Source organism: Heteronotia binoei, chromosome 11 (genome assembly GCF_032191835.1).
Source record: "Heteronotia binoei isolate CCM8104 ecotype False Entrance Well chromosome 11, APGP_CSIRO_Hbin_v1, whole genome shotgun sequence".
In the NCBI taxonomy this organism is placed as follows: domain Eukaryota; kingdom Metazoa; phylum Chordata; class Lepidosauria; order Squamata; family Gekkonidae; genus Heteronotia; species Heteronotia binoei.
Window position 1 is genome coordinate 50,799,817 of NC_083233.1, and position 14,152 is coordinate 50,813,968.

Below are 14,152 nucleotides of genomic sequence, written 5' to 3' on the forward strand. Positions count from 1 at the left end.
CATGTGGGTTGTCTGTTTCCCACTGTGTTTCCTTTAGCAATGTGCAGAATCCACTGCTTGGGACAGCTGCTTCCCCTTGTCTCATGGTAGGCAATCCACAGGAGATCCATGATTTCCACCCTGCATAGTATAACAGATGAAGGGGGAGTGCAGCTCTGTAACTGTGACTTTGTTAAAGTCAGACACAAGTGTCGCCTATCGCCTGTTTTGGCCTGGGGAACATATTACAGTGCCAACAGATTGAAGGCACAATAGTTATGCTTTTCTCTAAACATATTTGGTCATCCTTTACTCTGATGAAATTTGATTGTGTGGTAGGGAGAGAACATGTAAAGCTGAACCTAGGTCTTTAGCTGTTTCAAATATCCAGGTATTTCCAGTACTACAGTAAGTGTGGAACCATTGCCCAACTTGTGTGACAGCTGGATGGAATACTGCATTCTGAAAAGTCCTCATGAGCAGGCCATATTGTAAAAGATGGCACAAGTGGCTTGAGGACAGTCAAACTAAACCCTTTCTTCTCAAACTTCACAATCTTAGCAGATCAGTAAGAATTGAACAGAACCGTGAGCTTTAATGGTTTCCAGCGACAGAGATCTTGCCACTTTTGCATTATGTGCTCTGAAGTTTTTAAATCTTTTCCAAATAAGATTTTGAGATTCTGTGTCTCTCCCCTAGCCTTTCATTTAATGGAACCCCTTAAATCTTCTAGCTAACATTGTGTAATTTTTTTTTCTTCCTCCCCAGAATTTCCTTTGGCTGCTGTGGACGTTTCACTGCTGCTGAGCTGCTCTCCTTCTCTCTCTCTGTTATGCTTGTCCTTATTTGGGTCTTAACTGGTCACTGGCTTCTCATGGATGGTAAGTGGCAGATGTGTGAATTGTGATGGTTGGTCATATGACTGACCAGGTGAAATTGGGTTGCTAAATCTGTTCAGAATTGACTCTACATTTCCTGTAGCAGAGCATATTGCATAATGTGATAATTTCAGAATTGAAAGATACTTCCTAAAGTGTAGGTTTGCTGCAGGAAAAGTGTATGAAAGAAAGCCTTCTGTGTGCTCAAAGAAAACATTCCTGGTGATCTTGAGCAAGTCTCCAGAGAGAAGATGATGATGATATTGGATTTATATCCTGTCCTTCACTCTGAATCTCAGAGTCTCACACAATCTCCTTTACCTTCCTCCCCCACAACAGACACCCTGGGGTGGGGCTGAGAGAGCCTCATAAAAGCTGCCCTTTCAAGGACAGCTCTGCAAAAGCTATGGCGGACCCAAGGCCATTCCAGCAGCTGTAAGTGGAGGAGTGGGGAATCAAACCCAGTTCTCCCAGATAAAAGTCCACGTACAACCATTATACCAAACTGGTAGAGGAAGCATATGCTTTTCCCAAATAAATAAAATCCCTTGGAGAGGCTGACTGCTGCATTTTTGAGTCACTGGTCTGACCATCTGTATTTCCATTCAGTCTCCCATTGGGGAGGCACTTCTGCCACATCTCTGTGTGGGTTGTGATTGGGTCATTTATTTACTTCTGATGAATCCTGGAGTAGCATTATCCACCCTTATTAAAAGGCTGCCCTTTGCATCCTCAGCAGAGTGAATGCCTCCATCCAATCAGAAGGCAGGTTCAGATAGAGGCTCATATGGGAGGTGGGCTTCTGACATATTTTGTATGTTACAATATGACACATGGAGACCCTTCTTCCTTTAGGAATGAGTGTATACGCTAAGGTTTGAAGTGTGGTGTGATAACATGCTCGGTTGTGAGTACGTGGCTAGTTGGAAAAGGGGCTGCCCACCTCAGTGGTGCTGTGACCAAATAAACTCTTCAAACACAAAGAATACGTAGTGATCACACACAAAGCCGCCTTATACTGAATCAGACCCTTGGTCCATCAAGGTCATTATCAGACTGGCAGCAGCTCTCCAAGGTCTCAGGTTAGAAGTCTTTCACATCACTGCCTAGTCCTTTTAACTGGAGATGCTGGAGATTGAGCCTGGGTCCTGGAGGATGCTTCCATCCTTGACCCATTTCAGTCCGGCTTTCGCCCGGGACATGGGACGGAGACGGTGCTGGTCGCCCTAATGGATGACCTTCAACGGCATCTGGATCGGGGCGGCTCGGCGGTGCTGATGCTGTTGGACCTGTCGGCGGCGTTCGACACGGTCGACCACCGGCTACTGAAGGGTCGCCTCGCCGACGCAGGGATTCAGGGGTTGGCTTTACAGTGGCTTTCCTCTTTCCTTGAAGGTCGGGGACAAAGGGTCGCAGTTGGGGGGGAGCTGTCCCGGAGGTGCACACTTGACTGCGGTGTGCCTCAAGGGGCGGTTCTCTCCCCGATGTTATTTAACATCTATATGCGACCTCTTGCCCAGATTGCCCGAAGGTACGGGCTAGGGTGTCATCAGTATGCTGATGACACCCAGCTCTATCTATTGATGGATGGCCAGCCGACCTGCGTCCCGGAAAATCTAGACCGGGCACTATATGCCGTGGCTGAATGGCTCAGACTGAGCGGGCTGAAGCTTAATCCTGCGAAGACAGAGGTCCTTTGCTTGGGTCGCCGTGGTCCGGAAGGGGGAATCCCCCTACCAGCCTTTGACGGTGCGCCGCTGATAGCGGCGGACAGGGTCAGGAGCTTGGGGGTGCTGTTGGAGCCTTCCCTAAAGATGGAGGCTCAGATAGCAGCCGCTGCCAAGTCCGCGTTTTTTCATCTTAGGCGGGCAAGGCAGTTGGCCCCCTTTTTGGAGCGCGACGACCTAGCAACAGTGATCCACGCCACGGTCACCTCGAGGTTAGACTACTGTAATGCCCTCTACATGGGGCTGCCCCTGTCCCGAACTCGGAAATTGCAGCTGGTGCAGAATGCCGCGGCCCGGCTGTTATTAGGTCTCCCAAAGCGGGAACACATTCAGCCGGGTCTTCGGACCCTGCACTGGCTTCCAGTAATATACCGAGTCCGGTACAAGGTGCTGGTTATCACCTTTAAAGCCCTATATGGCTTGGGACCTGTCTACCTGAAGGACCGTCTTTCCCCGCACGTTCCCCAGAGAGTACTGAGGTCGGGAACACAAAATCTCCTTACTATCCCTGGGCCGAAGGAAGCCCGGTTGAAGTCCACCAGAGAAAGGGCTTTCTCTGTTATGGCCCCTACATGGTGGAATCAGCTGCCGGAAGAGGTGAGGGCCCTGCGGGACCTTGTTCAGTTCCGCAGGGCCTGTAAGACGACCCTCTTCCGGCTAGCCTTTACTTAGCTTGAGAATTTTACTGTAACTTGCTGGATTCCTTTTATATATAGCTGAAATATTTATGTGTATTAATAACTAGGGTTTTATCTGTTTTATCTGTTTTATCTGTTTTAAATATGGATCCCTTTATATGTGTAATTTTGATGGATCTACTATTGGAAGCCGCCCTGAGCCACTTGTGGGAAGGGCGGGATATAAATCTTAAATAAATAAATAAATAAAATAAAGTATGCAAAGCAGAGGATCTTTCACTGGGGCAAAGCCCTTCTCTCCTCTCTATGAATGACAAGCATGCTGAACACATAACTTCTTCTTCCCCCAGTGGGACAATCAGTCTTTGTAGGAAATTGCAAGATGTGTAAGGGTTTTAAGAGCTCCGTATATAACTTCTGGCTGTCCGTAAGAGGAAAGGATACCATCTGGAGTAGAAACTCTGACTAGTTTGTGAACAGGGCTTTTAGTACTACTTCTCTTCAACCACTGGCAGTAGAGCAAGGACTGGGGGACAGAGCTGGTCACTTGGCTGTGGAGAACAGTTAGGGTTAGGTGTGGTATCCTTCAGTGTGGTATTCTGCTTGAGCTGTTGTGGGGAAGGGCTAGTGAACCAGGTAATCATAACTGGTTTGATATGCCAATCAGCTGATCTATTATGGATAGGCTGTTCATTTTTTCAAGTGACAAAAGGATTTGCTTTCTGTGAGTGGGAAGATAAATGGTATCTCTTCATTTGTTATTGTTCATGATTTTCTGGTCTGACAGATGGCAGCCAGCATCCACCAACAAAGCAACTGCATGGAAAAAATACTATTGCCCAGAAAACAATTAAACTAAAACTATTCTATGAAAATTAATTTTACATCTTATACACTTCAGAAATACAAATTCCAAAGCTATTTGAATACCGACAATATCAAATTGTCAAATTATAGGGCAAAAACCAATGTTCCCAGTCCATCAAAGGCTCATAAGTTACTCTGTTGAAGGTTCTCTGGTGTCTTCAGTTTTCACAGAAGCCATATTCCAAGTTGCAACTAGACAGACAAGCTCCAACATTGATATCCAAAGACAGGACACAGGATACAAACCACAAGAAAGCCTTGAATAAATATTTTGGAAGAACATGCCTGAGTTTTTGTTTCAGTAATATCCTGTTTTGAGAAAGTGGTTCCTACTCGAAAAAGCTTTGCCAGGTGAAACACAGAACAATATTGCTAGCATGCCTGTAGAATTTCATTGGGACCACCATCTTTGGACATCAGTGTTGGGGTTCAGTTGTCTAGTTTCAACTTGGAATGTGGCTTCTGTTTTGGAAAACTGAAGACACCAGAATGACTTTTGATGGACTGGGAACATTGGTTTTTGCTCTGTGATTTGACAGTTTGAATTTTTATATTGTTGGTTTTTAAATAGCTTTGGAATTTGTATTTATGAATTGTGTATATGATATAAAATAAATTTTCATAGAATAGTTTGAGTAGTTTATTTTCTAGGCAATAATATTTTGTTTAGTTGGTTGCATTTTTGCAGTGTGGCTCACTGTGTTTTGCATTATCCTTACAAATATCTAGCAGCATATAAGTCCTGTATACACAGTTGATTGTGCATTGTTAATATCTAATATGACTATATCCATATGTAGCTGTACAGTGTATCAAGTGTCAGTTGTACAGTCTTCAGTTCCCTGATTATTTGAGCAAATTATATACACAACACAGAAGTGATGCTGGTGGGGGGATGACTTGAAGGACTTTGCGTTTCCCACTTGCAGTGGTGTTCAGCTAACACTTGCAGACTCAGTTAAGAGCCTTGGGGTTACTGCTGGAGAAGCAAGTTAACGCAGTTGCAAAAAAATGCTTTCTTCCTTCTCAGTCTAGCCTTTGAGACAGTCCCCTACCTTGAGTTGGCTGATCTGTCAATCTGGATTCATGCCATGGTAACCTCGAGACTAGGGTGACACGCTGTACATAGGTCTACTTTTTAAGTCTATTAAAAGATAGTCCACCTAGTTCAAAATGTATTTATTTTTTGCTGATTTATATTCTGCCTTCTCCGCTAGTGGGCTCAGCTGCAGCTAGGTAATTATTGGGAGCCGGGAGGAATATGCAGATCACTCCCATTCTGCAGTCACTCTATTGGCTGCCCATTTGTTACCAGGCTTGGTTCAAGGCATGGACTATCACATTCAAAGCTTTTCATAGCCATGGTCCCTCTTATCTGCAGGACCACCTCTTTCCCTATGCTCTGCCATGCCAACTTTGCTCATCCCAGCAAGGCCTTGTGGAGTACCATCTTGCAAATTGGTAATCATCTGAAATTGTGCATTCTCTGTTTTGGCCCCCACCTAACAGAATGGCATCCCTGAGGAGGCTAGGAAGGATGGCTTTCCCCAAACCATACAAAATGGAATTATTCAAGAGGGGTTTTTGTGCAGGTAGATACTGTAATGAAATTGTCGGAAAGTTGTTTTGGTAAAGGGGTAGGGACTGTAATCTAAACCAATGTATTGTTGTTTAACACTGTAAATATGCTCCAGACTAGATAATTTTTATACCACTGTATCATGTTTAAAAGTTCATGCTTTTTTCCTACTGTTTGTGTTCAGATTTCTGTAGTCCAACCCCTGTTGTTCATTGGAGGTCCCATTGTGTTGATCATATTTGATTTCCTCTTACGTAATCTGCTTTGAGTCTAGGTGAGAAAGACTACCACCCCCAAAGTGGTTGAGCAGATCCTCTTGACATTGACAGTACTCTTAATATTTCACTCTTATATTCACGAGTAGATAAGAAGCTAGACAGTAATGCCCAGGGAGCTAGATATGGCCAGGAGTCTCTGAGTTACTCTGTTGAAATACATGGGAACTATATTGGTTACATAGATTGCAATGTAATGACTGGTTTTCCAAGTGGCAAAACATTCATTTCTTGAGGAGTACATTATTTTGAGAAGGTTACTAAGATGGAGAATGAGGTTTGAAACTAATTTTGAAAGGGCTGAGGCTGCCTGTCTGTTTGCAGGAATCATCTTTATGAAAATTAAGGGTTAATCCTCCCCCCCCCCCCTTTTGCTGTTTATTGTCTGAGCCAAAACTTGTGTGACTTTATGAAATGAAGTATTAATTTCCAGGAAAAATAATTTTCCAGACCTGTGATAAAACTTAATCTGCTCTCAAGATCTATAGATGAGCACAGATTTTGTACTTAAGCTTTCGAAAGGACAGAATTTTCTTATCTGTTTGTCTTTCAATGCAGCAGAACAGCAATGAAGTTTACATAGCAAGTGGCTAAGGCCACACCTTTTTCTCTGGTGTTTCTGCATCAGGTGATTTGGCCTTCACTGGATGCGCTAACAATTAATCATATTACTTGCCAGTTCTATTTTATTTGAGCCTTGAGTAATATTCTTGTGTATAACCATTTGTGATCTCACAGGCAAGGTTGACAGCTCATCATGTTTTGAATGAAAGCTAATTGCCCCACACAGTGACATTTGTGCTAATGTAATTGGGTATTTCTACACCTGCATGTTGAAAGTGAGCAACAAAGAGAAAATGCCAGTGTCTTGGCTTATCTCCAGGCATTCTTGACTGTTTGATTTACCATTTTGGTCCATGTGGATGAATTTGTATGGAGAAACTATATACTTCCTAACATGGGAATTTCGCAGTTTCCTCTGCTGGGTACACAATGCAATTGACACACTCAATGCTTTTCCTAATGTGTATTTGTGATGAAAGTCTTGTGTGCAACCAAATGTTAGTAGTAGTCATAAGATTTTATATAGTGCTTTAGTGTGTTCATAGTATTTCATATGTCATCAGTGCAACCACCATCCTATAAGTTAGGTCATATTTACTACAGTCACATTGCAGATTGTGGGTTGAATTTGAGAGAGATTGCTGTGCTTTAAGCCAAGAGGAGACTTGAACCAAGATGTCCTTTCTGCCGAGTTTTTGTTTGTTTATAGCTCAGCTGCTCTTCAGTCCCTACTCTTTATTTACTCTTTGTTGTCGTCATTGCATTGTTTATTGTAAACTGAAAGGATGGGAGTGAAGTGAATTTCTTCCTCTCCCTCAAATGTTTAATTTAGGGTTAAGGTGGTTTACTATTTCCAGCTGTGAGGACCTGGCATTTTTGGGCCTTGCTATCCATCTTCAAGGTCTCTCAAGCATCCTCCATATCTGTCAGAATTACTTATGTAGTCTTATCTAAAGGCTACTGTAGCCACTGATACATCAGTAAAGTTTCAGTCCTATCCTGGCATTGTCTGTGTTCCATATAGCTGCAGTTTAGTTGAGCAAATGTGGGTTTTCTCTTGCCAATGTGTCAAATATTGAGGAAATATTTCAAATATTGAGGAAAAACTCTCATGGTTTAGAGAGGAATTAGTCCCTAGGATTCTTTTGTTTGTTCTTTGCCCCCCCCCCCAAATCTAAAACTTAGAAGTTAATTAAACTGTAAAAGCAAATTAAGTGCGCACACAGAGCTAATTTGCACCATCTGTTCTGCTTACAAAATGTCCCGATTGCAGAAGTTTTAGTACCAAACACCTACCGCTTTAGACACATAAGGCTTTGTATCCAAGAAGGCGTCTGCAAGAGTGATAGTCTCACACAGTCACTTTCATTCTCTAGAATAACACAGGTATGGTATGGTGGCTTCACTAATAACTGAATTCTAGTGCTCAAATACACATTTCTGTTTTGTAGCTCTGGCTATGGGCCTGTGTGTTGCCATGATTGCCTTTGTCCGGTTGCCGAGCCTCAAGGTTTCATGTCTGCTGCTCTCAGGACTATTAATTTATGATGTCTTTTGGGTGAGTTTAAATATTCCTCTTAACCAGTTGCAAAATGTTCTTCTGGCCTTGGAGCCTGGCTTGTAGTATTCATCACCTGCAGCATCTTGAAGTACTGTCTTTGGTCATGTTGCTGTGTTTTCATAACTTTGTAAAAGTCCTCCCCGCCCCCATGAAGTTCACTTGCATCCTTTCTGTATTATTTTCTGACTTTCCCAATTTCATGTCACCTGGGAAACCAGCTTCAGCTTCTGAAGTGTTGTTCTATTCCAAAAAAGGATAAGACGGATCACGTCACAAAAGGTACCATCTCAGTCTGCCCCAAGAACTCAAAGGCAGAGAAGCAAGTATAGGTGTCATCACTGGTATGGCCACTGCCATCTCTAGTTTGCTGGCACTAGCCTGGAGTGAAACTGAAATCATCCAAGTAAGGATGGGGACACTCCTGAGCCAGAGTGTCTTTGGGAGCTGAGGTGGGGGAAAGGGCTGCTTTGGTCAGCCTCTTCCCACTTGCTGCATGTGGCTTCTGCTTTTCTATTTCTCTGTCTCCTTCTTTACACCCTCTAGAGATTCTTGGAAATGCCACAGGATCCATGTCCATGCAGCATCTTTCTTATAGGTGAATTGAGCCACAACCCCCTCGAGGATGAACCACACTGGCTGCTAATTCCTTTTCTTGGCATGTAGTATCCATGTCTTCCCTGCTAGAATCATTGTTGAGACTAATCAGTTATTGGATCCTGGCAAAATCTGATAAAGCAATTTGATTTTGCCAGTCCTTTGTCATATCAGCTGACTGAGGAAATGTCACATTGTCTTCTATGCTTCCCTGACCTTTGTGATCATTTCTCAAGTGTGTACAAGTCATGGAGCTCCCAAACTGAGTAGTGAAGAGAGAATATCAAAAGATGCCCTTACTGTGTCCTCTTTTCCAGGTCTTCTTCTCTGCCTACATCTTTAACAGCAACGTTATGGTGAAAGTGGCCACACAACCTGCTGATAACCCCCTAGACGTTTTATCCCGGAAGCTGCACCTTGGACCAAATGTAGGTCGAGATGTCCCTCGCTTGTCACTGCCGGGCAAACTTGTCTTTCCAAGGTATGACTGTTTTTGTGCTTTTTAATATAACTCTTTGTCGAGAATTCCTTTCCTTTTCATCTTCTGTGGCAAACATTCTCAGTTAAAAGAAAGTACAAGGAGCTGCAGGGGGAACAGCAAGAGAATTTCCAACTTTACCAATGTAAAAAACATGCCTTTGGCCCATTGATTAGCCCTGATCGTTCAAAGGATGTGGGTGTTGGGGATGGGGAAGAGAGCTGCTGGAGCCTGTACAGCATCCGGTGCTGTGCTGCCTGTAAATGTGGACTTTTGTTTCTCAGTTCCACAGGCAGCCACTTCTCCATGCTGGGAATAGGGGATATTGTGATGCCAGGCCTGCTGCTGTGCTTTGTGCTGCGCTATGACAACTACAAGAAACAAGCCAATAGTGACTCCTGTGGTACACCAGGACCGGGCAACATCTCTGGTCGCATGCAAAAAGTCTCCTATTTTCACTGCACGCTCATTGGATACTTTGTAGGTAAGGGATCCCCCTGGTCTGAACCAAACTAGGACTCTTCAGTCACTATGGCAACCATGGAGTTGGTGCATGAAAAAGACCACATACTAGATTTCATTTTCTGTAATGAGCGAGAAATTGGTGATCTGTTCGGGGATGTTAATATTTGGCCATTGATGAAGGCGGATCATTAACCAGTTAACATCTCTTCCCCAAAACTTAGAAATCATCAGGATTTTGGAATTTTTTGAAGGATTGTTTGGGTATATGTAGCAATGACACTCCTTTGTCAGAATATGAAATGAGCCTGTCAGGGGAGGGTGGGATATGAATAAAATAAAAAAATGTTAGAGGCGGTTGATTGGGTTGCCCCCTCTCTGTCGGTTTTGTATGGCCTTGGCCCTAAGGTTTATGAAGAAGCTGAGGGAACTTGAAATTGTTAGAGAAACATCCAAGTCTGTCAAACATGCCACAGGTCTATGGACAAACCTATGAGGTGGTAGTGATGATGGCAAAAAGGGTTTTTAAAAAAAATTACTACTATTGTGTCAGCTGAATTACATCCAGCCAAACTGCTGTGTGTGTGTGAGAGAGAAAGCCTTGAGCCAACAGAGGGTGAGCCATCTGCTGCTTACTGTGATGCTCATGCTCAGTTTTTTGCCAACAAAACCGCTTGAATCTGGTCCAGCATACATGCCACTTTAGATACAATGACAATACTGGCAGTGTTGGAGGCAACAGTTTGTCACAGTTCTCAGATTAACTCAGGTTGTTCACGCTGATAGATTTTGACAAGATGCTTGAGGTTGGGGAGGCAGCTTTGGGCACAGGTGATCTTTGCCCATGATGGTCAGTTAAGTCCCACCATCAAAAATTTACTGGGCTTTTGGCCTGAATTATTAATGGCTCTTCTGGGTAGGGAAGAATCCCTTCAGATATTGGGAAGAGACATCTTTGAATAATGACACGGGTCAGTTTCAGATTAGTTTCACACCCCATGAGTTCTTTGCTGAAAGAGATTAGGAAAGCTGTGTCACATTTGTATAGAGGATGTAAGTAAGCCCTTCTTCATCAGTTTGACATGTGCTGAGGACTTTGAATGTTGTTGCAATACTGGGTTGCTATTTTGATGGTGGTGTTACATGTTTTAATTTGCAAGACCATTCCTGGTGTAGGATGAAGTAGTGTAAAATGTTTTAAATAAATTAAGTGGAATTGTGTACGTGCGTAATTGGATAAAATATATAATTGGGGGGAATGAATGGCTGTACCTGAGTATGATGTCCTGGTGGTATTGATGTTGGAATCATGCCTTGAGGTGGGTTGAGGAGGTTGGTCACTGAATAGTTTCTTTTATCTGATGAGGGTAATTTGCATAAAGCTTTGATCAGAGCTGACAAATGTCAAAGCGGAACTGAAAGTACCACTCAAAGAAAGAATACTTCATTCAGCTGTTGACAGAGTTTTATGAAGTGTAGTTTACATGTTTTAGGTATTACTGTGTAACTATGTAGCTCAAGATGTGTGAATGGTAGAATTAACGTTCTAGACTCTTCCATGTTGCACCTATTACTGGGTCTGGCATTCTCTGTGAACCATGCTCCAGAGATGAATGCAGTGATATAGCATGAATGCTTATTTCTTGATATTGGAAGAACAGAAGCAGGGAAGTTGTGCAAAAATTGAAACAGAGATGCCCTAGGTCCCGGATTGCTCTGGCATCTCTTGATCTTGACAAGTTGGCTCCTGGGATCCTCTTCTGCCCTTTTCAGCCTCTGGGCTGGACTTGGAAAAATAAATAATGAAACCAGATGCCCAACACCCCTTATGCCATCATTTCCAGAAGCTCTGATAATATGCTTTCTTTTGTCTTGTAGGTCTTTTAACAGCAACAGTTGCTTCTCGCATTCACCGGGCAGCACAGCCTGCACTGCTGTACTTGGTACCCTTCACCTTATTGCCACTCCTCACCATGGCCTACTTAAAGGTGAGTGGGACAGCAATCACACCCCCAGGGAGGGGCATAAGACAGCAGTGTATTTTGGAAATACAAAATTGGAGCTGTGTCCCAGATTCCTCTGGCACAAGGGATTCTGGGTGCATCTTTATGGATTGGGTGCTGCAATTTTTTGAATGATGTCTTGGGCTGATGTAGCCCTTAGGGAAATGTAGCAGCAGGGGCCTTACTTCCAGTTTGAATTTTGAGTGGGTGGTCTTACTTTTCTTTCTGATTGTTGGTAGATTCCTTGCCCACTGTAAGCATGAATTATGTAAAAAAGAATTTTCAGCACATGGCCCAAAAAGGGACTTTGAAGAGAGGCCCCTTGCTCTTGTTTCCAGTAGCTGGTGCTTGATTTGAGATGGGGAAAGGGTGAATTTTGTCACTCCTGTTTGAAAAGCAAATCATTTTTCTTATTCTGGATATTTTTTGCAACAGGTAGTAGTAACATGTATCAGATTAGAGAAATCAACATTTCTGAGGCCTCATAAACGAACATGCTCTTCGTTTTTTCTTCTGCAGGGTGATCTGCGCCGCATGTGGTCTGAACCATTCCACTCCAAGTCTAGCAGTTCACGTTTCTTGGAGGTATGATGGAACGGATAGAAAGTGACCAGAACTTCTGCCTTTGGTCCTTCTTTCGGCTTGCAGATCGGTCATCTCCTGAAGCTGAGCTGGTATTTGGGAGAATTGCCCACTGATGGAACTTGTCTTGAGAACGAGAAGTCTGGAGGGGGGCTCCCCCTCCCTGTCTGGAAATGGGGACACTTCTTTGCAACTGCAGCCACCCTCTTCATCTTCCTCTTCCCCTCCTCTTTTATGGATTTGCAACTGACTCTCCTTGGAGAGGAGGAGACAGACTTTATGGTGAAAATGGTGCAGCATCATTAAGGAACTTATGAACACTAAAAGGAAAATGGTCGTAGAGACTGGAGTTTGTTGGAGAACCCCCCAAACTACCTTGGGACCAGTTTTCTGTCTGACTTCAGTTTCCAAGAGAACTGAGACAGAAGTTTTTCTGTCACTATAACTTTTTTTTTTGATTTATTAAATTTTTCTGTGGTGTGAGGTGACTTATTAAATCCACAGACATTGAGTGACTTCTTGCAGTAAACAACATAAAGACTTTGTTGTAACAAGTTACATTTCCACCCAGATGTCATATTGCAGTGAACAAGGGCACGACTTTTATACCCACAGATACACACACACACACACACTCTCTCACACACAGACACGTTATAGACCTATATATATGAATTAAATGCAAAGGAAAAACCTGCTAGGATCATACTTTGTAGCAGACAGGGGCTTGCTGTAATTTTTAGCATGTAGAGCAGTTTACTATGGCTTTCTTGTATATGGATCTGCAAATACGCTGCTGTCTCTCCCCACCCCCCCTTCCCTTCCATGAGTGAACCTTCAGTTAAAAACCAGTGTAGTATTTTGTACTGAATGTACTCCTGGAATTTAGGGGATTATTTGATTTCAATCAATGTAGCAAACTTAGGGGAGGGGGACAAAAAAGCTAAAGCCGTTTACCTCCTCTCCCCACGCCTGCCCCCCTTTTGTTTGTGGGTATTTTTACAACTTCTCATTACAGGTTTTTAGTAGGTCCCTTCTTGACCCAGTGCATGTATTATAGCAGCTGTTGTCTTTGTGCGTTCGGATCATAGTAATGTATGACTTGTAAATACATTTTTTTCTATTTTCTATTTTTTTGTAATTTTTTTGCATTTTATTTCATTAGTGTGCTGTATTTTCCCCATTCCCTGCCCCTTTTAAAAAAAGAGAGAGAGAAGAAAAAACCCATGTCCTCTGCTGTTGTGATTGGTCTAAGTTTGTGCTGACTGCTTTGTACCTGGGAGTCTGTTAAAATGTGGACTTTTTTAAAAAAACAAACAAACTGTCCTGGTTATGTTATTTTAACTGTGAAAGACTGGTTCTTCTTAGGGTCGTCTTCTGCCTGCTAAAATGAAAACTTGAAGTTTTTTTTTTTTTACTTTTTTGCAGTGTGACCTGACGGCCTGTGCTTCTGAACCTCTTGTTTTAAAAAATGCTATTCCTTTAAATTCAACCTGCCTTCTCTTGACATTACAATTTCACAGGCCCTTGTAGTCCAAACAGATTTGTTATCCCCTTAAATTTACCAGTTTTTTATTTTCTTTGCTGTTTCCCATATGCTTTTTGGGGAAAGCTGTAGCCTTCCCATTCTCTGAGTTTCCCCTTAGCCATTGGGCCAGCCAGTGTTGGAAACAGGATACGGGGCAAGATAGACCTGTGATCTGATCAAAGGATTGTTCCACTGTTTCTGTGGATTAGAACAGTGGCCCCCTACCTTTTTGGCACCAGAGGCCAGCCCACTGCGGCCCCAGGGCCAGCATGGTGGGGGCACCAAATTTGGTCTCCCACCCCACCCCCTAGGCTCCAGGAAGAGGCAGTGAAGCTTTTTAAAGGCCAACACCCCCCCCCCCCAATCAACTGATTGGCGGGAAAAAAATGCACTGAAGGCTGGGCTCCTATGCCCCTCTGGCGCGCTCACAATCAGCA

The 14,152-nt window shown here is 43.3% G+C and overlaps 1 protein-coding gene across 1 annotated transcript in view; it reads left to right on the plus strand.

The window, feature by feature from the left end:
• The window catches only part of SPPL3 (signal peptide peptidase like 3), a 60,396-nt gene extending 46,888 nt beyond the window's left edge, over positions 1-13,508 (plus strand). The window contains exons 6-11 of the mRNA XM_060249270.1: positions 748-860; positions 7,959-8,065; positions 8,980-9,143; positions 9,425-9,624; positions 11,481-11,590; positions 12,125-13,508. Of these exons, the coding sequence (XP_060105253.1) occupies positions 748-860; positions 7,959-8,065; positions 8,980-9,143; positions 9,425-9,624; positions 11,481-11,590; positions 12,125-12,196 (766 nt within the window). The 3' untranslated portion in view covers positions 12,197-13,508. The remainder of the gene's footprint in view (positions 1-747; positions 861-7,958; positions 8,066-8,979; positions 9,144-9,424; positions 9,625-11,480; positions 11,591-12,124) is intronic.
• Positions 13,509-14,152: the final 644 nt, after the last annotated feature.